We start from the raw sequence: 26,338 nt of genomic DNA on the forward strand, positions 1-26,338 counted from the left end.
AATAACTATAAGGTATTTAGTAATTCACCAAAACTTTAGTGTTCCTTTCTACTAGTAGCCTAAAACCATTTACATCTAAACCTACATGTATCACATCTGAACTTTTGTAAATTTCCATCGATACTTAAGTTGAAAAAGCGGTCCAGAGTCACAGGACTTGACTTGAACCATTTTTGTTCAATAGCCGAGTACCGTCCTCATATTCATCATCAGGATCCCTCTGAATTCAGTAAACTCAGTACCCAAAAATCTTCGGACTCCAATAGCTTAAAGGCAGTGGACACTATTGGTGATTTAACTCAAAATAATTATTAGCATAAAACCTTAATTGGTAACTAGTAATAGGGAGAGGTTGATAGTATAAAACCTTATGAGAAACGGCTCCCTCTGAAGTGATGTAGTTTTCAAGAAAGAAGTAATTTTCCACAAATTTGATTTCGAGCAAATCAAGCATCTGAAAGTACACAACTTTGTGTGACAAGGGTGTTTTTTCTTTCATAGTTATCTCGCAACTCCGACGACCAATCGTGCTCAAATTTGAACAGGTCTGTTATTTTATGTACATGTTGAGATACACCAAGTGAGAGGACTGGATTTTGACAATTACCAATAGTGTCCACTGCCTTTAAGGCTGGATTTAGCTGTGCAGTTATTTAATCCACCACAATCAACACAAACAACTACATGTAGGAGAAGGGTTTTAGAGAAAATAGAGATAGGAGACTATGCAAGACAACACTACACACACATACACAACACACAGACACGCATACTGTGCTTGTGACACAACATTCCTCATACAGACATGCCTTGCTGAAGGTACAGTATGTTAGTCTATCAACAGTCATGAAATGTTGAAATTAACCCAAGAAATTAAACCTTCTCAAATAGCCTAGAGATCACTACTATTGTTCATGTGTCTAATCAAATTTTTGTCAGTAAAAATGTCATCAACAAAAAATAACAAAATTACTTTTAGAATTTGGTGGGCTAAGGCAGTGGACACTATTGGTAATTACTCAAAATAATTATCATAAATCCTTTCTTGATTACGAGTAATAGGGAGAGGTTAAAAGTATAAAACATTGTGAGAAACAGCCCCTCTGAAGTGACTTAGTCTTCGAGAAAGAAGTAACTTTCCACGAATTTGATTTTAAGACCTCAGATTTAGAATTTGAGGTCTCAAAATCAAGCATCCAAAAGCACACAACTTCGTGTGACCATGCGACAAGGGTGAGGTTTTTTTCCTTCATTAATTTCTCGCAACTTCGACAACCGATTGAGCTCAAATTTTCACAGGTTTGTTATTTTATGCATATGTGGAGATACACCAAGTGAGAAGACTAGTCTTTAACAATTACCAATAGTGTCCAGTGTCTTTAAACATTGGAAAATTTCATATCAGGACATAACCACTACTTTGACCTCTTTGTGTGAATGGAAGTAGGTCAAACCTTGCAGCCATCTGCGGTCACTATGGGCATTTTGGTACGAGCTGCTTGTGGCCGCTATGGTCTCTAGAGGATTAAACTACATCAGAAGTGACTGATGGGGGAAAGGGGCACCATATTCACCTACAGTGGAATGAGACAATCAATCATGAGAAAGTTCTGTGGGGAGCACAAAAAAACGGGACACCAGTCGAACAACCTAAACAGTACCAGTCGAACAACCTAAACAGTACGACACTTTGGGCTGATAAGCCTATTTCTTCGAAGCAAATTTAAATTTCAAGGCTTATCAATATTTTGTGCTTTCTGGTTTCAAGTAATTCCCGTCTGCCTATTCGAGCAAATCCAAATTGTTCCTTAATGGCAACACTTCTTCCTCATTTGTTTTTAGCAGTAAAAGTTGACACATTGATGATATTTTTTATTTTGAACCTGAATTTAAATTCGGGTTGAACAAAGCGAAGTTGACAGAAGAAGGTTTTGCGAATCATCACATGGTGCTCTTTCAAACTTTTAAAGCTACAGACAACATTTCTGATTAGAATTAGACTATGCTTCCACTCAAGACTGCTTATTCCAAAGCTATTTCAAACAACGAACCAGACTACTTCCAGCTTTCAATATAACTTTTACCTTGACTCTTGTGCATTGATATTTGTGTTGTAACTATACAATGTAACTACATGGACAAATCTATGTAGCTAAATGCATACAATACCTTCACAAGTAACTACTACACACGACATACATGTACAACATTTAATGTGCCTCCATCTATTAATTCTTGACCATCATTTATCAATTTATATATTTAACTAAGACTTGCTTTTTTTGTTTGGGGGGGGGGTGGTTTCCCTCAAAATTGGATTAAATGCTACTGAATTAATTAATTAACACATCCAAATGGTTGAACCTTTTTTCAAAGATTGGACCAACAGTCATCATGAAAGTAGGACCGCAGGGTTGTAGAGATGCATATTATCTGCTATTGTATTATCGTAGCACACTAAGTCCGAAGATCCATATGAGCTGTTACCAAGGAGAATGTGTAGACTACAAAGCAGGTATGAAGAATGACTGAGTGCAAAAAGCGTGCATTCACAAAGACTGGGAAATACAAAATGCCCCGTGCTGCTGCTGCTGGACAGATGATGAGCTACTCAGTGATGACATGAGTTCATTTTGATTCATATGAGAGATTGATGGCGTTTATTGATCCTGTGCACTGACGCCACCTACCAATAGGCAGCCATTTTGGGAATCAATTTGTATGCAACGGTCGAGCTTTAAACACGAGCATGCAATCGCTTAAAATGCGCATTCTTATACAGTACTGTGTAACACACAGAGGCAACTGACTTCCAAAATGGCGCAAATGTTTTTTATTGCGATGATGATGTAAAGTGACTCGGGCCAATAGCAGATGATCTAAACTTGAAGACTCTTTTGAAGCTGCAACAATTTTTTTTTTTTTTTCCTTTTCAGTTTCATTTAATTTTGTACATTACTTTGAAACACAGTTTTGGCTGAGGGCTTGTTACTGGCGGTGTACAGGAATACTTTACTTGAAGATATTGTTGCTTCTAACCATGGTCTGTTGCCATGATTTGCCATGAAATAAGTTATAGATAACACAAACTTGATGCTAAAACATCAGAGTTGTAAAAATAAACAAAAAGCATGTCTGAAATCCCATAAACAAAACGACAGTTTGTGAGTGTGTTAACCCCTCACAGCTTGACAGTAAAAAAATGCCACTCATAGCCAGTGTAAGACTTTCAGGTCAAGTTGTTGCAACTTCAAACAATCTTTCCTAACATCACAAATGATCTGCACATTATGGACTACTAGTTGATTACCCCTTGTGAACACATACCCTTTGATGAAAGCATTCCGTCTACAGACCACCAGAGGGCATAAGAACAGAAGTTAGAATGGCATTAGATGTGTACATGAAAGATTAGAGACACCCTTACACCAGAGTTAGAGGAACAACAAAAGGAAAGGAACACGTTGCCTTGGATCGGACGAGTTGATAAAAAAAAAAGCGTTTGTCAACCGCTTGTTATAAAATGAAAATGGTTGGAGAGCTGTTTTAAAAGTAGAATACAATGATCCACACAAATTTGCCTCAAAATTATGCGGTTTTCCCTTTTACTTTGCGAACACACACTATCGGCCATTTATGGGAGTAAAAAATTTGACTCAAATAAATGGCTGACCATGCTAGTCGACGAGGTAAAAGGAAAACCATGCAATTTTGAGGCATGTTTGTTGGACCATTGTATTCTACTATTAAAACATCTTTCTACCCATATGCATTTTACAACAACGGTGACACACGCTTTTCAAAGACCAACTCTACCGGTCCAAGGCAACATGTTCCTTTAATAAAATTGATAATCTACATTAGAAGATTAGATTAGAAGACCGTTACCATGGCAAATGAAGTTGATACAGAATAAAAATCACTACCTCCTATAAATTTTGAACCGTGTTTTCCTAAAACGCAAAATGCTGACATATTAATTTTAAGTTATTCATTGTTATGGTTATCAGTGGGCAAAAAGACACCGGCATCAAAATTAATATTAATATTTCATCATGTGAAAACACTGATCAATGAGAGTACAATGTGAATAATAAATAGTTGGAGTTTGAGTGGTCAAAAGGTATAAAGTTTTAACACTGAAGAACAAAGCTTTCAAAATAACAAAATTAATAAATAAAACTTTTGAGAAATTTGAAATAGGTGTTGCAAACTGCAAAAAAAATAATGCCATTACAATTAGCAGAGTCTTTCCCAAAGGTTAAAAGAACAGTAACCGGCAGGGTTTTGTAGGCAATCTTTGTCTTAAACACTAAGGTGAAGTAATATGACCATAAACAAACTAAAGGTGGATTAGAAATTAGTCAGCATTCAAAACAAGAGATATCCTTAAAACTTCATATTCATTATTACATTTTTAGATGGAAATACTTACACACAAAATGGCTCATATCCCTCTTGCAGACCACAGACTGTGAAATATTTCAGTGAGTTCAAATCCTGTATTGATCAAAATAACGGAAATCTCCAGTTACAATGATCTGCATTAATCAAAACATTATTGAGAAGATTACTTAAACTAAACCTGTCCAAATTGGTATTACTATTTTGTTTAACCCTTCCACAGATGTGTGATAGGCAGAGATTATAGAAGGCGCAAGATGCGAAATGCGAAATGTGCACTGGACGTGATTCCAGCAAGAAGCTCTTTTGATGCAACATAAAGGTCAGTGCAGACAATAACCATTGTTATAACACACCTCTAGCTTGTTCTGTATTCTGGTTGGCTGAAACAATCACATGGGGTGAACTAATAACAGTCTAGTGATCGCGCACGCATGTTTTGCCTGGTTACAGCGCTCTCTCTTGACGTGAACCATGAACAGCAGCTACAAAACTTCCTTTCTTTTCCAGATTTCTGTTTTTATTTTTGCCTCGGGAAATAGGTCCCTCTTCTGGTCACACAAAGTCCCTCGGGGGAATAGACGTACACGAGTTACCTCATTGTCAGTCAATATGTGTATACTATTAATGTTATGATAAAAGATTTGCTTGTTAAAATAGCGCCCATGTGAATTTCACGTTACAACAATAGATAGAGCTCCAGTTCCCCATCTTGTGGCTTCTGCACTCTATAATCGTTGGTAATAAGTACTGTAGACTCAGTGCGTTCCAAGTCATGGAGTAAAATCCCACAAGCTAATCGGTTCCGTTTCCACAAAAGAAATAACTTTTCTACTTTATATAACATATATTGAACTATTTCTTCCAAGTTGTCCTTGTATATTAAGTAAGCGCCTGAATGTTCGGCTAAACTGAAGAGTGTTTCAATGTATTTGAGCTGAAATAATTCATAAATGTTTATATTCAAAGAAGAAATATTTATCTATTCAACTGGGGAGGTAGTGCTTTCTGCTCTACCGGCCAGGCTTCGAATTGATGATACCCAAGCCTACATCCGTATGGACTGTAAAGGGGTTAACCCTGTTTCAGCCCTAGGAGTAGGTGGCAACAGCCTCTGGGAAAAATAATTGTAGCCCACACCTTGAAGTGGCCTTCAGGCCTTGTGTGTGAGGCGCCTTGCATAAAAATAAAACAAATAAATCTAGAATAGCCCTACTGTTTTATGAATTTTTCCATACCTGACCGAAGCAGAGTTTGGCTTGCTCTCCACAAGCTAATGAGAATGCTGGTACAAAACCTGTAAAGAAAAAAAACAGAAATACAATTTTCTTTGACAGAAATGCACAGAAATGCACTGTTTGCATGGAAGAACTAAATGTTGTAAACAATTAGACTGAACTATTTTGCACGAGCCACCAAATCTTAACACTTTGATGCATTTCGCTTTCACAAAAATAGTACATGTGTATTTGTCCAATCCTTCCAAAAGTCTAAACTTCTTCCTCTTTTATGAAGCTTTACAAGTGGAAAATGTAGAATTTATTTTACCTACGTTTGATCTAAGTGGATCACTTGTTTGAACTTGGATTTTCGAAAGTGAGGGTAGTCACTTAAACAAATTTACCTTCTCCAATTTCAACGTCCCTGAAGGCAGTCTCACTACCACACAAATCCGTCAAGTACTCGCCGTTCAAAGTGAAACCTTAGAATAAAAAACACATCGGAAGATTAAACAAATCATTTTAAAACAAACCTGTTTTTCTGTTGTTCTATCTGTGTTGAGAATCACAGACCAAAGCTTCTAAAGACAAAGAAATGGAGTAGAAATTAAACCTAGCCTCGGTAAAGTACCTCTACTCGAGACTGGTTCCCTGTCAATATTGAACCCTCAAAAATTAGTGCAGCGACTAATGTTTGCCAAGGAAAGTCCACTTTTATAGTGTCTTTGAGAAAAAGAGTCAACACGTGTTTGGCTAATAACTCTACAACTAGTCTCGGTGCAGAATGTGATGTTCATTATCACTCGACTATCTTAATTCTATTATAAACTCTACGCAAGAACCATCGGACAATATTGGAGACTGTTATGAACGCCTAACTTACTCCATCATCTGAGGCCCACCATGCTTAAAAATGACAGCAGAGATGCCAACATTTCCATCTTACAATCAGGGAGATAATTGCATTCAACATAATAGGGGAAATGTTTCCATAATCAGTGAGATTTTCAAATTTGTTCATCATAGAACACGGAAAGATTGGTTCAAGGTGACACAGCATAATCTGCAGTCAACCATGGCAAAAAACACTTCACTAGGTACTTTTCAAGCATTCACAAGACACGGGACCAATGGCCTATCGTTCTACCCACAAGACGAAGCAATTATGGTAAAGTGTCTTGCTCAAGGACCTCACTGCCATGATCGGGAATCGAACCAACACTCTGACAACACCAGAAGGTGACGCAGCATAATCTGCACTCAACCATGGCAAAAAACACTTATAAGTTTACTGAGTACTTTTACACGCATTCACAAGACACGAGACCTATGGCCTATTGTTCTACCCACAAGACGAAGCAACTATGGTAAAGTGTCTTATATTTTAATGACCAAACCAACAGCGGACGAGCCGCCAATTACAGGAAAGAATAATACACAAATTAAAAATATTCACATAGACTATATAAAATAGTATGTATGTACAAAGTTAGCAATTAAAATAGAAAACATCTTAGGAAAGATATTTGTTGATATAACAACAAAATTACATGGGGAAATAACAAAGGAAATAATAAATGAACAAAAGGACACGAGTGCCATGATCGAGAATCAAACCAACACTCTGACAATACCAGATTTTGAGTCCAATGCCCTAGACCACTCAGCCATGACACTACACAATACAAGGAATCAGTTTCCAACGAAACCATATAAAAGTATTTCAGTTAGAGTTCTGACCATAGAGCTGTATATAGTGACTAGAGTGCTACGTTTTTAAGCCTCCCTGGGCGAAGACATGTTTGATGTGGTGCGTGGCTATGGAGCGATTTAAACAACTGCCCATTCGCGTACGACGTCCCGCATTGCCTGATTATAGTATGAGCTAAATGACGTACTAAAAAAAGTATACACGCCTCAAGACGCCCGCAGTTTGTACGCTCATCAGCAGATTGTAAGTTCACATTTGCTGCAATTGCAGTACAAAACTTCAAGCTTTAGTATTGGTTTGTACATAAACATGGATGCGACCACACGACTTCAAAACCTTATTGCGTGTATAACAGGGTGTTAGCGCTCTAGCCAATATATATAGCTCTATGGTTCTGACACACATGTTGACTTACTGATTGCCTTGTCAGTCAGATCCAGCATGCAGCCTATCACGTCGTTCTGGTGCCATGTCTTGCCAAAGTTCTCTGATCCGTTGTGCCATTTGCGAGCCTGGAAAGGGAATCATACAGCTTGAATAAACATCTGTTCTCCTGATTAATAACAATAGTAAATGACTAAGAGACGTAACACCATGTAAATATCGCTCTGGAGTAGTGGGGGTTCTGAAAAGAAGAGTGGTTAAGAACCAACTCTACTCAAAAGAGAAATTCACATGGTGTTACTGCAAACATCTCTTAGCTTTACTTTCATGTTTTGTGTGATAACCATAAAAATATAATAACAAACCTGTAAAAATTTGGGCTTAATCTGTTGTGTGATTTATGAGAAAGTGGTGAAAAAAATCATGCAAATTTTTCAGCATGTAAACCTATTGTTCTTGATTTGGATGTGACTATTGCCACATATCAGGTGCAGTACAAGACCCAGTTTCCTAGAACAGCTTAAGCAGAGGACTATGCTTAGCAATTTTCTGTTAAGCAAAAATAAGCAGGATCCCAGTCACATTTTGTACAAGTAAATTGCTATTTTAGCGGGTAACCTTGTTCTGGTAATCATAATTTTGTTGTGCTTGTAGCAACTTTTATGCTTTAAAAGCAGCTCTACGTGTATGAAATGTGACCCAGGGTAGAACCATCTAGAAATAGAACCCGGAGAACGCTTAGTGTCTCATTGTGCGTGCGGTTTCGTTGTTAGACCATTTTTATGGACGCGCATATGCCATTTTTGTTACGCGTGTATGCCAAAATATTTTGCTATACAATGACCTCATCATTGACCAATGAACACACTAGAAACGGTATATGTGCGCTGACATCTTGCCATTTTGGCATACACTTGTGTCACGTGATGCTCATTTTGCCATACACGCGTCTCACGTGATGATCATTTTGCCCATCCACAGACGACACAGAGGGTGGACGAGCTTAGCGTTCTCCGGGTTCTATTTCTATGGGTGAGATAGTTCTCAGTTGTTTCCTCACCAGGAATCCATCAAACAAGTAAGCCTTTCCGGTAGTAGCCAGGTCCTTCTCTGCACTGATGGAAGGCTGTGCCCAACCAACTCTCATCAGTCCGGCCGACATTGCCTCAAACTCATAGTACCTTGAAAAATAATACAGACAAGAAACATCTCAACAAATCAGTCTCATTGTCAGTGAAGGAAAAGTTGTTTGTGGTTATACTTTATAGACACTGGAGACTATTAATAGTTAACATAGACTAGTCTTCACAGTTGGTGTATCTCAAAATATGCATAAAATAACAAACCTGTGAAAATTTGAGCTCAATCGGTCGTCGAAGTTACAAGATAATAATGATATAAAAAACACCCTTGTCACACGATGTTGTGCGCTTTCAGATGCTTGATTTCGAGACCTCAAATTCTAAATCTAAGGTCTCAAAATTAAATTCGTGGAAAATTGCTTCTTTCTCGAAAGCTACATTACTTCAGAGGGAGCCGTTTCTCACAATATTTTATTCTACCAATATCTCTCCGTTACTCGTTACCGATAAAGGTTTTATGCTAATAATTATTTTGAGTAATTACCAATAGTGTCCACTGCCTTTAACAGAATAAGGTGAGGTTTCATGAAGCACCATGTGTAAATCTCTTTTGAGGTGTTGGTTGTGAAAAGAGCCGGTGGTTGACAACTAAACGTTTACATCTGCATGCTCACATCGTCTTCAGGAGAAGGAGCATCAGATAACTTGATAATCGCTTGAAAAATGCAAGTGTGAGCTTTCGCATGGAGACTATCATCTAGAGCTCTATGGAAAATCCTAACTATAGTTTGAATGCCCCAACTATAACACTTAAGTTGGGACCGGTCCCAACTAATGTTTACAATTAAATGTAAACATTTGTCAAGTTAGGACGGAACATATGGTTTTTAACCCATTCAGGCTATTTAATCACAATTTGTCTGATTTTTCCAAGGGCAGAGAAAATCAGATATCAGACCAACGTAGGACAAATATTACGCCTGCCATTATGAGCAGCTTAGAGTGTTGATAACAGGATACGCTCATACCATTTTCCAGACGACACGGCGTATGTTTTCTCTGCTCGGAAGGTTCGCATCTTTTGCTTCTTTTCTGATATCTCTCTCACAAGACCTTGTGAACATAAAATGATAAATTGAAATATTGTTAGAAAAAAGTAATTTATGACACTAAATCATGGGAAAAGGAAATTTGTTCGACTTGATTCACCTATGCATCCATTGTTTTGAAACACCAGTTAAATCAATTTTTGTAATCAACTTGGTAAAAGACACAGTTTAATTAAATGTTAAATTTTGTGTGAACTGTACAAGTAATTCCAAACAATTCACGCACAAAATTTCAAAACCGATCTGCTGCAATCCACAGAAAGTATTTCTACCACAAGCCATGCTACACAGAATCAAACGACCCTCCATTGGCTGCAACAACAATGCTTAAGAATAGAACTTTTAGCGTTACAGCTGTGTCCACTGTCAAAGTAGTTGATTACAGTGAGACAACCTAACCATTACCCACAGTCACTATACATCGTAGGTAAAATTTATTTTAATATTTATACCAAGGTTAAAATGTTCACACTTTTTTAAGTGGGACACCAATCCAAACAATGTACACTTTAGAGAAATCTGTCTAGTAACCTGTTCTGCTGAGCAAGATATTTTTCTGCTTAGCATACTGTTGTTGTTAAAGGCTTTACAAAACTGCGTTATGAGGTATTTTTAGAACAGAAAAATAAATAAGATATTAATTTTGAATCCAACCTCTGAAGCCAGCTTCTTGGTTGTCAGGTGGAGCTTCTAAAGTGTAGCCAAAGCCTAGGATGGTACGCACAGTCTCACTCGCTGTGTCTCGATTCAACTTCTTGGAGGCGTCGTTGAGTTGGTTGTAAGGAACCAGCTGGGGATTGCGCTTGTATGTGTTATCCTACAAACAAACAGATCAAAAGACTTACAAACAAACAGATCAGTAGAGTGACTTGTAAACTAACGGACCAGTACTGAGCTTTTAATGGGACATAAGTGTTGGGAAAAACTCAAGAGACAAATCTTTGTTCAAATAAAAAATATTAACGATTAAATGAAAATCAACAAACGTTATTCTTCCTTCAAATAAAAATAATCTTTGTTTGAACGAAAATTATCTATGTTCGCACAAAAAAAATGTGTTTTGAACAAATATAAACTTTGTGCGAAACAATTTATTGGAAATTTTCTTTACACCTATGTCCCTTTAAATAGCTCAGAAGATAAGAATACCAATTGGAAAAAAACAGTTTGTCATCTCGCATTTCGACCAAATCAGAGTCTTCTTCTTAAGCCTTTGAGATATACTGAGCTAGGGCATGTAAAGTGATGTCATTAACCATTTTTACCGTAGCTAATTTTGTTTGGTAAGCAGTTTGCAACAGCTAATTCTTTTTCTTAAATACCAACCAAGTTACTAAAGAGAATTGAAAATGTTAAGTAATACAAAATTTAAATATGTGGGTTGGACGAGTACGTTATCTAAATCCTGTGATGGGATTCAAACCTAAGACCCTTCTTTAGCAGGGCCCAATTTCATGGCTCTGCTTACAGTAAGTACAGAATTGGTGCTTACGGAAGCAGGGAATTTCATGCTTACGGCAAGCGTATTTTTTCGGGTTAGCGGCGAATTGTGGCTTCTGCACATGCGTACTCCCCGTTACTAGGCATTCTAGGCTTACAAGGCTAGCGCAGAAATTCGGCGCTTGCACGTAAGCGGGAAATCGTGAACGTAAGCGCATAATTTGGCAGTAAGCAGAGCCATGAAATTGGGCCGCGAGGTCATACCACTTAACACAGAACTTGTCTAATAGCAAGAAGAAGTTTGAATCCTATATTTTATTAGCATATATATCCTATAAGTTTTTAATCCTATATTTTTTTAGCAGCGTTTACTGCAACGATTAATAGATGAATGTCAACTCTTTCAGTGCTCACTTTTTGTTGCGCCAAACTTTATGAGGTTTTGCCCAAAAAAAAATTAAAACAAAAGGAGAAGTCTTTCTCAGCAAACAAAACGTGTCTTGTTGATTTGTGATCCTTAGGTACATCTCAAAGTCAATAATATTTCTTGTACGAGTGATAATGCCCTCTCATTATCACATGTATATTATCAATTTGAAAAAATCAAACCAGCATCGTTCACACCTCCATTCTGGATTGGAGAAGTAACAGTTCCACCCACTTGATTTCAACAATGCAAGAACAACATGTGAACAACGAAAAAAGGTCAGAGATAAAACTTGTTTTGCAACTAGGAAAGCTCTTAAGAATACGACACTGAAAGTCATATCTCACATCTGAGAGTCCGTAGGTCCAGCCCTGCTCGATTCGATCCCTGGCCCAGACATTGTGGGCATTCTCAGCCAACAACTCCACAAGTTTCTCCATCTTGGGGTTCAATGTGATGGACGACAGATTGTACGGCGCTGGTTTGTAGCCGTTAGACATCACATAGCTAGAAAAGGAAACAACATTTGAAGAGAGGGGAGCTTAGCACAGTTTCACACTCTCGCCCACTCCGTCTGCTGAAATCCTCCCGAGACCATTTATTTTTTGTGTAATCTTCGCCAAATGCCTAGACATCGCTAATACTGATGGTTTTTTGACCTAGATAAGGAAACAACATTTGAAGAGAGGGGGAGCTTAGCACAGTTTTCACACTCTCGCCCACTCCATCAGTTGAAATCCTCCCGAGACCATTAATTTTTCGTGTAATCTTCGCCAAATGCCTAGACATCGCTAATACTGATGGTTTTTTGACCATCATGTTTGTCATGAAACAGACAAAGTTGGCTTTAAAATAGAAAAATGGGATTCTTAGTTAACCTTTTTGGGGACCATTAATTTATGTTTAATTATTACAAAACGCCCAGACAATGCTAATATTGTTCATTTCTTTAGGCAGAAATAACACAAATCAGAAAACATAGTTTTGTGTTTAGAAATCGGAATATTACGTTCACATATGTTACATGTATATTGGAAAATGTCATATTCGCCCATGAACTTTACATGGACCTCTTTGGAAGTGAATGGAAGTAGGTCAAACCCCAATCCTTGAAATCTACACCATACCAGGTAATGCACAAAGCAAATGATAAAATATTAAAAACTTGTTCAGTAAAGCAACAAGCATCTTGATGAGAATATCTAGAGGGATGGAAAACTCACTTCATGGGAAGGCGCAATCTCTTTAAGGTGGCCTTAGACGATTCCTCATCGATGCTGATCCGATAACCTAAGGAGATCAACGTCCTGTGCAAGAAAACAAAATAAGTTTACCAGCCATGCTTATAATATAAAACTTCCAAATAGTCAACACCAGTTCCAACTGTGAATTGTTTAGGTGTGCCTATCTGTTTTCTACTACTCAGCTGTTTGTACAATTTCAGTACTTTTTATCAGTTGGTTGTGTACAAACTGGTTTTTTTTTTGGTTTTTTTTTATGCCTTGTTTTGCTGTTATTTTCTTCTTGTTTTGTACCATATCTTTTGATAAAATCTGTTTACTCTTATCAATTTGTGCAGCACATTTTCCCTTCCTCTTTAACTTCTACGTGCATTAGTTCAATTCTAGAGGGGAAAAAATGTCTGGATTTGAAAATAGGATTGTGGATAAATGATCCTGTTTGTGCAACACATACCTGAGTGTTTCGTAAGCCATGGTGCTGTCAAAGTTCTTCTCTTCTTCCGTCATGTTGTAGAAGAAGGTAAGACATGGATGAGACTTCTTGGTATCAGACCGAACCTGAGAGAATTAAAGGCAGTGGACACTATTGGTTATTACTAAAAATAAATATTAGCATAAAACCTTTCTTGGTGATGAGTAATGGGGAGAGGTTGATGGTATAAAGCATTGTGAGAAACGGCTCCCACTGAAGTGCCATAGTTTTCGAGAAAGAAGTAATTTTCCACGAATTTGATTTCAAGACCTCAGATTTAGAACTTGAGGTCTCGAAATCAACCATCTAAACGCACACATTTTCGTGTGACAAGGGTGTATTTCTTTCATTATAATCTCACAAGTTCGATGACCAATTGAGCTCAAATTTTCACAGGTTTGTTATTTTATGCATATGTTGAGATACACCAACTGTGAAGGCTAGTCTTTGACAATAACCCCTAGTGTCCACTGCCTTTAAGATACGTTGACTGGAATGTAAACTTCAAGATAGGTCATTGATCAATGCTCGTAGGTGGGGGGGGGGGGGGGATTCCACACAAGACGGCAGGGCTTGTAGCTCAAAACTTTCACTAGATCACAGAATTTATTACAAGACCGGAGGAATCAAAATGAGAGGTACGCAGATCTATGTACATAGTTTACATTTTAGATGTTTTTGGAACAATATGAGCAGAATTGTCTCATTTTTTATATGGGTAATACTTAACACTAAAGATATTTGTATTGATCAGCTTAAAATACAAAATACTGTGAGGGGTTTAGGCCTATCATTATAAAAAATTAAAAGCGTGAAAGGTCAGTGGATTTTCTGGCTCGGTAAAACTGACCGAGTCAATCTTTCCGAGCCTTTGGCTTGTTTAAAACTTACCTTAGCGGAATGGTTAAGTTATCTGTGAGAAAAGTCACCTGGGCTGTTCGCACTAGACTTAAAATGGGTAAGTTACCCATTGGCTTGATTAGTTTACCCAAATTAAGTCTAGTGCGAACACCTAGAGCTTATGAGACAGCTTTGAGATCTGAACTTACAGTTCCCCAGCTCCAGCCAGCTTCAATCTTGTTCATACACCAAAGTTCATGCACATTCTCAGCCAGTTTGTCTCTCAGCATTTCAATATAGCCTGGAAGCACCACCTATAAACCCCAAGGAAACAAAGATAACAAAACAACTTGATTATGTCAAATATGTAGTCAGGATGACCATTATATCATTGCTTCATTATTATACGTACATACATGCAAGCAGTACATTAAATAAAATAAGGGAATCAATGTGTGGTGAAGAGGTTTTCAACTAGTGGTTTAAACCCAACGAGGCCTGGTTCTTGATAATTTTACCAAGACAAAGTCGAGGTAAATTATCAAGAACCAAGCCTCGGCCGGTTTAAACCACTAGTTTAAAACCGATTCAACACACTTTGATTCCCATTCATAAATACCTTTTCGGTAAAAAAAATCAACACTTTTTGGTCAAAAAGTAAAATAAATGCAAGAATTATAAGTGTTCAATGATTTCTTTCAACACAACACCCCTTCAGCTACAATGTATGAAATGGTAAGGCCCTCGGGTAAACAACTCCTTATAAGGGAAAGCTGTGCACGTGGCGCGTATTGCGTGATGTGGTACAACTGTCCCGGCCGTTGCTCTTGACCAATAGGAATGAAGAGACTGTCTTATAGGTGCAAGCTCGCGTGTCACGCCCATGTTTCAACACTTTTTACTGGTCATAAACAAAGGTCTATATACACCCCTGTGAAGCGCTCTCAAGCAATAGGAACAGCGAAACTGTCTGAGGTATTTATGAAGTGTGTATAAGTAATTAATTGAGGTTTTACCCCTAGATGTTGCATTTTGTTTAAAATCTTACTTGTTTATTTCTTTCATATTACTATAATTTTGACCATATTATTCTGTATTTTCAATATTTTCCACATTGAACAAAGGGTAATGTATGTGTAAGGGTACAATTTTGGATTAAACAAAGAAAAATTTACATGAGTGAAATTGGAACCTGCCACCTTCACACTTACAGTACATGCCCCTGCTTTGCAGAGGTCGCAAGTCAAATTCCTCTCTAGTAATTTTGTCATTGCTCACACCAAAAAGCTTGGGACTGTTCAGTGCTGTTCAGGTTTTTTTAACCTCTGATCTGCTTCATCTTATTAATACAGATATCATTATTTTATCAACGTTTTTGTGATGTGTTGTGTAAGTTTTAATGTATTTTTTTAATAATGAATCCAACCGTATGTGGTTGCTAATAAAATATAATCCTTACCTTAGTTCAGTTCAGTTTATTTATTTCCACTCCATCAGTTTGCAAACACAATGATATCCATATGGTACTTTTCTAATGATTAAGTTGTGGGTGTCTCCAAAATCAAGCTTGTTGATTGGAAATCCCCCCCCCCCCCCCGATATTGATGTAACTGGATTTGCGTTACACATCTTGGATAGACACATCTTAGGAAATGTTGGATCTCATTAAAAGGTCAAAGTGTTTTGATACTCACATTTTGTGTATCTACCGGCGCTGGTACAAAGTTTGCGTGATCCCTGCTCGGCATGGAGCCGCACACGATGCCTTCAGTCAGGTCCCCGATTGAGAAACATCGCTCAATCTTCAACTCTTCCTTGGGCATGAGGGATTCGTAGACAGGAGCGAAACCTTTAGGGGGAGTGTACTTGAAGCGTCCCTGTTTACCGCCCAGAATGATGTGAGCGCTGCAGTAAAGATGAGTGATTAATATAGATAGGGGGGTTAATGAAGGGATAAAGATGGAGGGTCATTGAGAGGACATTGATGGGAAAAACATTGATGATGGATACAAAGAAGGGATAAAAATAGTCAAAATAAACAGATTTAAAAACGAGTGAAAATAAAAACTATTATCGTATAGTTACAAGCATTTACAGACAATGACTTTGAAGTTTTTTGTAAGCAGAGCCATGAAATTGGGCCCTGGATAGATTGACTGTGCTTGACAGCAATGTGATATTATGCAAGTATGAGCCCTCTTACAAGAATTTTACAAGAAAACAAAGATTCAAATTCTAAAAAGCTCTCTTTTTAACAAATGATGTACTTTTGGTTTGCGGTAACACCATATGAATATCTACATTGCCGTGTAAAATATGTGCCTAGTTTATCCATCATTCAAAACCAAGGTGGATGATATTGAATGGCCAGACAGAAAGAGTGTTAACTAGTGTGAACTTTGTATACATTGCATTCGTGCAATGGAGACAATATTTTCTTTCATTGAAAGATTTCATCTTTCAATATGATAAATATTCTCACCATTGCATTCATAACCATTAATTACTCGCATAATATCACATTGCTGGCAAGCACAGTCAATCTATCCAGGGCCCAATTTCATGGCTCTGCTTACCAGAAGCACAGAATCGGCGCTTACGGAAGCAGGGAATTCTGTGCTTACGGCAAGCGTATTTCACGGGTTAGCGGCGAATTTGGGCTTCTGCGTGTGCGTACTCCCATTACTAGGCATTCTACGCTTACAAGGCTAGCGCAGAAATTCGGCCCTTGCACGTAAGCGGGGAATCGTGATCGTAAGCGCAGAATTCGGCGGTAGGCAGAGCCATGAAATTGGGCCCTGCAATGGATAATATTAAATGGTCAGACAGTAGGAGGGTTGAGATTCATTTTGATCCTCACGTTATGTTTGCAGAGAGGCTGACGACAGGGAAGAACATGCCGTCTAGGTTGAATGCTTCAAACGCCGCCTTGACCGGGTTACCGTTGACATGGAACAAGATGGTTGGTATACTGAGATCAAAACAGATACCAATGATGTCTCCTTTGTTAAGGGGCTGCATACCGCTACGTGTAGCAGGTTTGTGGGTACCACCTGAAGAGAACATGATGCCAGAAATATTATTAATAAGGGAATCAATGTGTGGTGAAGGGGTTTTCAACTAGTGGTTTAATCCCAACGAGGCCTAGTTCTTGATAATAATACACACCCACGTGACGTGCTCTCCACCAATAGGAATAGCGAAACTGTCTGAGGTATTTAGGAATAAAATTTCATTATAATGATCATTTTTAGGAAATGTTTAACCGACCGCAACAACACACAAGAACAACAAAAAAACATTAAAATAACGGAGAACTCTACATACAGGCAAGAAATTAAAATAACGTTAACAATTATGTAAGCAACCTCCTAAAATGTAACAGAATCAGGAATGCCACGAAAAAGGCATGTCACATTATTGAGGATCAGTACTATAACTAATGCTAAAGATGGAAGTTATGTTATGTACCCGGATCTCAGACAAATGTGTCAAATTTCACTAACATAAAGGCGCCTACATGTACTTGCACAAGTTTAATGTTTAATTGTGTGTACTGAATATTAGATACTAGTGCTGTTTGGAGTGCCGATGGGGCAGTGATTGCGAGAGTGGAGGAATGTTTGTCTGACAGCCAGGTATTCTGAGCAAAAGTCATGCTAATAATGCACAGTGCTATTCGGGTTCGGATGTTTAACCGATTAACCATTTAACTGTTCAAAGACCTGTCAAAATCGTTTTAAAAACCCCTATAGGAGAAGTTGAGTAGAGTATACTGTTCGTAACGTCGAGACCACATCGGCTCTTTTCATAGCCAACACTCCTTCAAAAGAGATTTACACATGTTGTACCCGCAAGTTTACTTTTGATAGTGATTTCTCATCTTACATGTATGTTCCACACCATGCAAAGCTTCAAACACCTCCATATTATTCATACCTGTCCAGAGGTTCACGCCATCAAATCCATACGAGCTGAGATCATCCCCAACGCCGATACTACACCATCCCTCCCCACCCCTGGGGGAGGGAGAGAAGCCTCTGGTGTTTGCCCAACCGACGCGGAACTTGAAGGGTCTGTGGGTAGCGCTCTCTATGTGATCAATAGACACCTCGTAGTACCATTTCTTGTAGACGGCGTTGCCTTCGGAGAGACCTACGAAGATGTTGGGTCTCATACTGTGGGTGGGGGGAGGGAGGAGGGAGGAGGAAGGGATTCAAATCAGTCAGTATTATTATATTTCTTCTACTTTCAGAGACATCCATCAACCCATGAGATTTTAAAGAGGGGTTCCGAGGTCACATTAATTTGTGTGGAGCGCTCACTTTCCAATAGATAGAGTCTTTATGACAATGGGGAAAAATAACAAGTCTCTATAACCTCTTGTTAAAACGGTGTAAAAGGTCTTTTGAACTCTTTCAGTAAGAAGTGTTACAAGTGATGACGTCATCAAAACTCAAGAATGAATTTTTTTTTAAATTGCAGAAATATATACAGACCATATATTTGAACTGTGGCATCACAGAACTTTTGTTTTTATTGACCAAACACAGTGCACAGTGGCATATTAAATCTTTTTAACATGAGGCTAGAAAATTGTTCAATAAATGAGGTGCAGCAAACTGAAAACTTCATTCACCATATGTTTTGGTGGTAACAGTTGCAACAAATAATACTAATTGCTGTAATTTACTAAAATTATGTTTTTTTTTCCCACTTCAATACCGTTATCTGTGTGGCAAGGCTCTTTGGATCATGAGCGATGGTTGATTTTTAATCTAATCTAATCAAATCTAATCGACATGTTTTTATGCTATTTTTAATGTTTTTCTGTCACAAATTTGTTGCCTGCGTGTTTATACATCTGGTATTTCACTCTTTGTTTGTAATTTAGTAATATTTTCAATGATTATTTATGTAAACTGTACATTACGGCTTTTAGCCGCTGTATTGCAGTGTTTTAACAAACCATGAATAATACCAACACGGATTTTTGTTTTTTGTTTGTAGAACAGACGGTACACAATAATAATAATAACAAATTCTTATATAGCGCATTTCACAATAACCGTATCAATGCTCTTAACATTGGTGCCCTGGTCATATGGGCCAATAAACATCCCTTTAATCTTTCTAAGCTCCCATTAGGAAGTATACAGCCCTGAGCTGCCTGTAAGGCGCATGTGGCTTTTTCATACACAATATCAACCACTACCCTCGCAGGTACCCATTTATACCTCTGGGTGAAGAGAAGCAATTATAGTAAAGTATCTTGCTCAAGGACACAAGTGTCACGACCGGGATTCGAACCCACACTCTGGTGAATCAGCACAAGAACTTGAATTCGATGCTCTTAACCACTCGGCCATGACACACAAGGTTTCCTTCTTCATAAAATGTGAACAATTATGAACAAATCATCCAACTGACCTTGCGACTTCATCAACCAGAGACGTCTGCAGCAAGAGATCCCGCGAGGGCAGCAGATTATCACAGATGAGGTTTTGGTTTCCACGTACTGCCACTCCGTTACCAACGCATAATGAGCACAGAACATCAAGCACCTTTATCAACAAAGTGAACAAATTTAAGTACTAGAAACTTTCTTGAAACCTTCCAAAATATTTACAATGTGGGCAGTGATGAGAAAATGAAAAAGTGGCTGATGCTTGCCTCGCACCTATGACTTCTCCAATACTGGGGGAATGCTGAGAAAAAATCTCTAGTGAAATTTATAAAGGACTAGGAACATTCCGCAATTATAATTGGTATAAACGTGATTTATTGCTTAGTGTCCTAAATCCCTGATATAGAAGTGTTTAGAGCTGTCTAAAGCCATTGGACATTTTCGGTAAACAGTATTGTCCAAAAGGCCCACACTTCGTGTATCACAACTTATATATAAAATAACAAACCTGTGAAAATTTTGGCTCAATCGGTCATCGGAGTTGAGAGAAAATAAATGGGAATACCCACCCTTGTTTCCGCACGTTTCGCCGTGTCATGACATGTGTTTAAAATGAATCTGTAATTCTCAATATCGAGAATTGATAATTATTTTAATGTTTTCTCAAAAAGTAAAGCATTTCATGGAATAATATTTCAAGAGAGGTCTTTCACCATTACCTTCTGTATACCCTGTAAGTTATTTGTAAAACTGTGAACTTTTTTTTTCTTTTTCTGTTCCGAAAGTGTCCAAAGGCTTTAAGAGACCATAGCAGCCAGAAATGGCTTGTACCAGAGCGACTGCAAACTACTGCAAACCTCAACTACTCAAAAATGTCACAAATTTACATTTTCAAATGTTTATGTTTCTAAAATAAAACAAAAGTTATTTTCCCTATTAATTTTTCAGACACTTTTACAATAAAAACAACAATACCCATGTCTAGTCGTAATGTGATGACTATACAGAAATAAACTGTCCCAAAAGGGTCAAAATCGGTGTACACCTACATGTAGGAATGGGAATAAAATGGTAATGACTCCGTCAAAATATTTTAGTTTTACTCTTGAAAATCAAATTGAAAAGAAAAAGAAGAAATATTTTCGAACTATCAATGCTTAATGCTGAGCGTTACACATTTACCATTTTTCATGGCACTGCTTAACACAGAATTCTGCACTTACATTATTAAAGGCAGTGGACACTATTGATAATTACTCAAATAATTATTAGCATAAAACCTTACTTGGTAACGAGTAATGGGGAGCTGTTGATGGTATAAAACATTGTGAGAAACGGCTCCCTCTAAAGTAATGTAGTTTTCGAGAAAGAAGTAGATAACCACGAATTTGATTTTGAGACCTCAGATTTAGAATTTGAGGTCTCGAAATCAAGCATCTGAAAGCACACAACTTCATGTGACAAGGGTGTTTTTTCATTCATTATTATCTCGCAACTTCGAAAACCGATCAAGCTCAAATTTTTTCAGGTTTTTTATTTTATCCATGAGATACAGCAAGTGAAAAGACTAGTCTTTGACATTTACCAATAGTGTCCAGGGTCTTTAAAACAGAATGCTGCATTTATTAAAGCAGGGCAGACTAAAGTGCAGCATTCCACAAGTACATGTAAGCTGCTTGGAATGAAACTGGGCCAACTTTGTGAAATGGAAAGTTCTAGTTTGCAGCATAAACAATTGCAGTTTACCTTGGGGTCTCTGCCATGTTTCTCCAGCTGGGAGATCATCGATTTGATGTGCTGTTCCTTAACGATGTTCAGTGCCTCGGGACTTCCCACCAAGACACAGTGAAGAACTTCTAGTACACCTACATTTACAGACAAAATCCAGGGGGATTTAGCACTCAGACATGATTAGGGATGTACTGAGTAAAAGGCGTGAAATTCAGGACTTTAAGGGAAGAGACAAGTTTTCAAAATTTTACTTGATTTTTTTTTTTTTTTATTTTATTTTATTTTTTTTTGGGGGGGGGGTCATTAAAAACACTTCAAAAGTCACAGGCGAAATGTTTTTGAATTACAAGATTAGAACAAATACATGTATGTTTAAAATATAACTTAAAGGCACAAAAGTAACAAAAGACCACCTAGAACAAAACAATAACATGTTATGATTCCATATATTATGATTCTATAATTTATAATTCAATAATTTATGATACAATAATTTATGATTCTAGAATTTAGTGTTCAATACATTATGATTCGATATACAATGATCATGAGTCAATTCCAATATTATGAATCAAATGGTGGGAATGTTTGAACAAACTACATCAAATAAAATTAATTTGCCGTGATCTGTGACACCATTTAAATAAATCTTTTTTGAGTGTTTGGTGGTTGTGATGATAAGAACGGATGGACGTTTTGGAAAATTTATACTCTCTTTCTCCGGACAATGGACAAAGTGAACCACCATCACTCAAAAGAGATTTTTGTACATGTTGTCACCTCAAATTCTGTGTGAGTTCATTATCCTTCCACCATGCAAACTTTAAAGTAAAACTAATTGTATTTAGAGCAATGGACTGATTTAACGGTGATATCAACAAAGATAAGAACAAAATAATGCTAATATTCTCATCATCTTTACACAACTTTCATTTCATTTTTAAAATCTAAACTTGGGGTTGGAAATTGAGAACAAATGCAACAAAAGTCGAGGAAAATTTTGTTAGTTTATATTTTAAGCATATCACAAAGTGATTAAATTTATATGACTAACAACCGTTTCAGATAGATAGAATAGGAGCGACACAAGGTCGACCCAAATAAATTTTGGTTTCAGACAGGCAAACTTAACACAACATTTACATTGGCTCAGCTAATGACAAGATCGACATCTGAAACCATGGCATTCCAGAGTCGTTCAGAAGGACTTGATTTGGTGCATCCAGTCGTTCTTAACTATTTCAGACGTCAAACTTTTTCATGTACTAAATTCAGAACTTGGTTCGGCATGACCCTGAATCGCCTGTCTGAAACGGGTGTAAGCCGACTCAAATCAAGGTCAGAGTTCAAAGTGCTAACAATTTGACATCTAGTAAAATCTATCCAACCACTAACCTTTGGAGGCCTGCTGGCTTTCCAGTCTCTGTATCAACCAGTCTAGACGAACAGCTTGAGCAAACAGCGCACAGTTGTTATGATTGTCTTTTATCATGGCAGCTGTCAATGGAAACCAGATCGGGTTAAACAAATTTAAGTCACGTCCTACATTCCCATCACACCAAATCACACAACTAATCCCTGCCGCCTAAATTAAGAAATTAATTGACGGATAAAAGTCATCCCCTCCCCCTCCCCCCCACACAAAAGACCCCAAAAAGTAGCTATCAAAAACTGATAACCAACTAAAAGGACCTACCGCATAAATGAAAAAAAAATAGTTAATGGCCTGAAGATGTTTCAACCCTAGCAGAGTCTTTTTGAAGGCTAAACAAAGATTGCCCAGTTGGGAGAGCGCCAATACATTAAACCATTAGATCCAAGGTTCAAATCCTGCTGTAGTCAATTTGAAAAATATCAGGGCAATTAACTATTTTCTACACCCATCAGTTTGTGTACACAAAAGCAAAGCGAATCCCTTATGTTAAAGGCATTGGACACTATTGGTAATTACTCAAAATAATTGTTAGCATAAAACCTTTCTTGGGGACGAGTAATGGGGAGAGGTTGATGGTATAAAACATTGTGAGAAACGGCTCCCTCTGAAGTGCCACAGTTTTCGAAAAAGAAGTAATTTTCCACGAATTTGATTTTGAGAACTCAGATTTAGAATTTGAGGTCTCGAAATCAACCATCTAAACACACACAACTTTGTGTGACTAGGGTGTTTTTTCTTTCATTATTATATTGCAAGTTCAGTGACTGATTGAGCTCAAATTTTCACAGGTTTGTTATTTTATGCATATGTTGAGACACACCAACTGTGAGGGCTAGTCTTTGACAATTACCAATAGTGTCCACTGCCTTTAAATAAAGTCCTCCATTTCAACAGATAGTCCCCATTACATTTATAATCCCTACATGCCGCCCCCCCGGTCCCCCCTGAATGTGTTATTAAAATAAGTGCAATAGTACATGGTAGGAATGAGGAACCTGCTGATGGAATGCAGATTTATTACATGTACGTCGGATGTTAATCACTACCCGATGGGACGTTGAAATATTCAGTGCCTATTCTGGTGCTGAATACCTCAAAGGATGCCTATAATTGCCATCAATTCAAATGTTGATTTTTAATGATTATACACATGTAGTAAGTGAAGTTTGGTTTTATTGTACTATTTCAACATATAGAGGTTGTTGATTCAGTAATTACACATCCGATAGCACAATAAACACTAATAATAGGATGAACAGAAAATGAAAAGACGGGAAAGAAATTCTATCAAAACATGTACCCAGGAGTTGGTAGAGGTAGGTGAGAATGTCTTCCCATGATTGGCCAGCTTCCTCCCCGGCGATTGTCGCAAAGTCTCGTCCGCTCTTGTATATGCTGATCTTGTCTATTGTCTCCAGGACAAGCTTCACCATTCCCTGAGGAGAAAGAGGAAGATGGATTCAACCAGATGAGTCACAAAATATAAGACTAGAAATTAAAACATTTATTTTGCCTAAACAGGATTGCTTAAAAGGGAATATTTATTGTGTCCGACTTTCAATGACAGACAGTGCTTGTCTCGAGCGTGTTCAAACATTGGGGTACATTAAGAGTGGGCAATTCCATTTGTTTCCTACACATGTTATTTAACCCTTAAACCCCAATGGCAACTTTAGTCAACTGTGCACCTTACGCTGCTTGAGCCTCAATGGCGACTTAAGTCAACCACGATAATGCCCCCCAAAACTCAAGCCTGAGCCAAAGGCCTAGTGTTAAAATGTTTTGTCCATGTTCACCATCCACACCCAAACTTGCTATTGTTGGAAACAGAAAGAATTGGATCTTTCCAATAATCGTAAATTAAAATCAAATATGGTTCTATTATGCAATCTCCTCAAGTTGGTTCGAAAGATCTGCAATGCCAAACACCTAAAAAATACTGAGTCAGTTTCATTGTGATTCATTACTTAATGTAATTTTTCAACAGCAGCTCACTGTCTTGTTTTCAAGACAGTGGCAGAGACACAAAACTAATTTGGGGGATTGGACTGGATGGCAATTATAATTAAGAAACCCACTACTGCATCTTCTTTTAGATACCAACCTCTTCGTGAAACAAATCCTGCCTGTTCTTGAGAGCTTTCAGTTTCTTCTGCTTCTCTTCATGTTCTGCAATTAACAAAAAGCCACATATAAGACATCAAGAAGTGAAAGATAAATAAATTGTTAAGAGTCCCTGCCTGTAAGAATGTACCAAATTAGGGGGGGGGGGGGGGTGTGATTCATGGGTTTGCAGATCTTCAAACATTTTTTGAAACCTCCATTTGGGCTTATAACAAAAGTATATAAAAACAAATTGGGATCTCAATGGCGCATCATGTTACAGGCACCTGAACCTTTGACAGTGCCCTCGTGCCAATTTCAACGCCTCATAATTCAACGCGCCTATAAGATCCCATGAATTAAACAAGTTCACATGAAAGAGCTTACATCCCTTAAACAAATTTAAGTGCAAAGTGTGTGGGATCTCGTTGGCGCAGTGAGATAATAGAGGTCAAAGTTCAAATTTTACCAATATATTGCGTTTTCGCACCTCCGTAACCTTGTGCGCCAACATCAAACTTTTTTTTTTAATGACAACCGTGTATCACTCTAATTTTTTTAGAAGAAGATCTGAGAACCCATGAATCACCACTTCGTACATTCTTACACGCAGGGACTCTTAACGCTCAAAAGGTAAAGACAACGTCATTAATACCCAGGATCGTCCTTTTAGTTGAAAGCATTTTTTGTCTTTGTAATAAGCTTTTTGTCTTCATGTGTTTCAAACAGGGCTTCGAAGGTTCAATATGCCTTCGAAGTCCTACAGTCATTTGCTAAGCCTTACAAAAGATGAAAAATGCAAAGTACCTAAGTCTTCATTTTATTTTAGGCAGTTGAAGAGGCTGCTTTTAGCTCTATACTTAAACAGTTAATAACCAATGCTATGAAGTTGCGCTATTCCTATTGGTATCACGTGGGGGGTGTTTAAACGGTTGAGAATGACCAGCTGGAGCTCTGTTTACAACTGGTTGCTTTTGGATAGTATGCGCTATTCTTTGTGCAAGACGTTTCTTGTTACGTGCGCTGTCAGTGAGTGACTCGTTCTGTAACGGCTGTTTAAAACCTTGTATTGGTGATGAATTCAGTGAACGAGGTTAGAACGTCAGAAATCCAACTTATGCTGATTCAGTGGCCACACATAGGCTAACTGTGTTTAAACACTTTTTACTGGTGTTATATCATCCGTTTAAACACCCCCACATGATGTCCTCTCAACCAATCAAAATGGAGAAACTGCCCCAGGTATTTATGAATATGAGTTTAGATAGTGGGTTGCACCCATTGATCTCCATTATACTGACTGGATAGGACATCGCGTCCAAACGCAGGCCG

General features: G+C 37.8%; 1 protein-coding gene across 2 annotated transcripts in view; it reads right to left on the reverse strand.

Moving 5' to 3' along the window:
• The window catches only part of LOC139934870 (ryanodine receptor 2-like), a 248,027-nt gene that overhangs the window by 128,698 nt on the left and 92,991 nt on the right, over positions 1–26,338 (reverse strand). The window contains exons 16-35 of one of the 2 annotated variants that reach the window (XM_071929290.1): positions 25,008–25,072; positions 24,204–24,339; positions 22,864–22,965; positions 21,484–21,602; positions 19,761–19,894; positions 18,270–18,508; positions 17,191–17,383; positions 16,025–16,235; positions 14,540–14,644; positions 13,473–13,576; positions 13,001–13,084; positions 12,125–12,284; positions 10,565–10,727; positions 9,830–9,914; positions 8,780–8,900; positions 7,751–7,847; positions 6,029–6,106; positions 5,643–5,701; positions 4,436–4,500; positions 3,328–3,348 (exon numbers count right to left, since the gene is read on the reverse strand). In XM_071929290.1, coding sequence (XP_071785391.1) covers positions 3,328–3,348; positions 4,436–4,500; positions 5,643–5,701; positions 6,029–6,106; positions 7,751–7,847; positions 8,780–8,900; positions 9,830–9,914; positions 10,565–10,727; positions 12,125–12,284; positions 13,001–13,084; positions 13,473–13,576; positions 14,540–14,644; positions 16,025–16,235; positions 17,191–17,383; positions 18,270–18,508; positions 19,761–19,894; positions 21,484–21,602; positions 22,864–22,965; positions 24,204–24,339; positions 25,008–25,072 — 2,341 coding nt within the window. The remainder of the gene's footprint in view (positions 1–3,327; positions 3,349–4,435; positions 4,501–5,642; positions 5,702–6,028; positions 6,107–7,750; positions 7,848–8,779; positions 8,901–9,829; positions 9,915–10,564; positions 10,728–12,124; positions 12,285–13,000; positions 13,085–13,472; positions 13,577–14,539; positions 14,645–16,024; positions 16,236–17,190; positions 17,384–18,269; positions 18,509–19,760; positions 19,895–21,483; positions 21,603–22,863; positions 22,966–24,203; positions 24,340–25,007; positions 25,073–26,338) is intronic. The other variant, XM_071929299.1, reaches the window with a different exon arrangement.

The sequence above is a fragment of the Asterias amurensis genome, chromosome 1, assembly GCF_032118995.1.
Source record: "Asterias amurensis chromosome 1, ASM3211899v1".
Taxonomy (NCBI): Eukaryota; Metazoa; Echinodermata; class Asteroidea; order Forcipulatida; family Asteriidae; genus Asterias; species Asterias amurensis.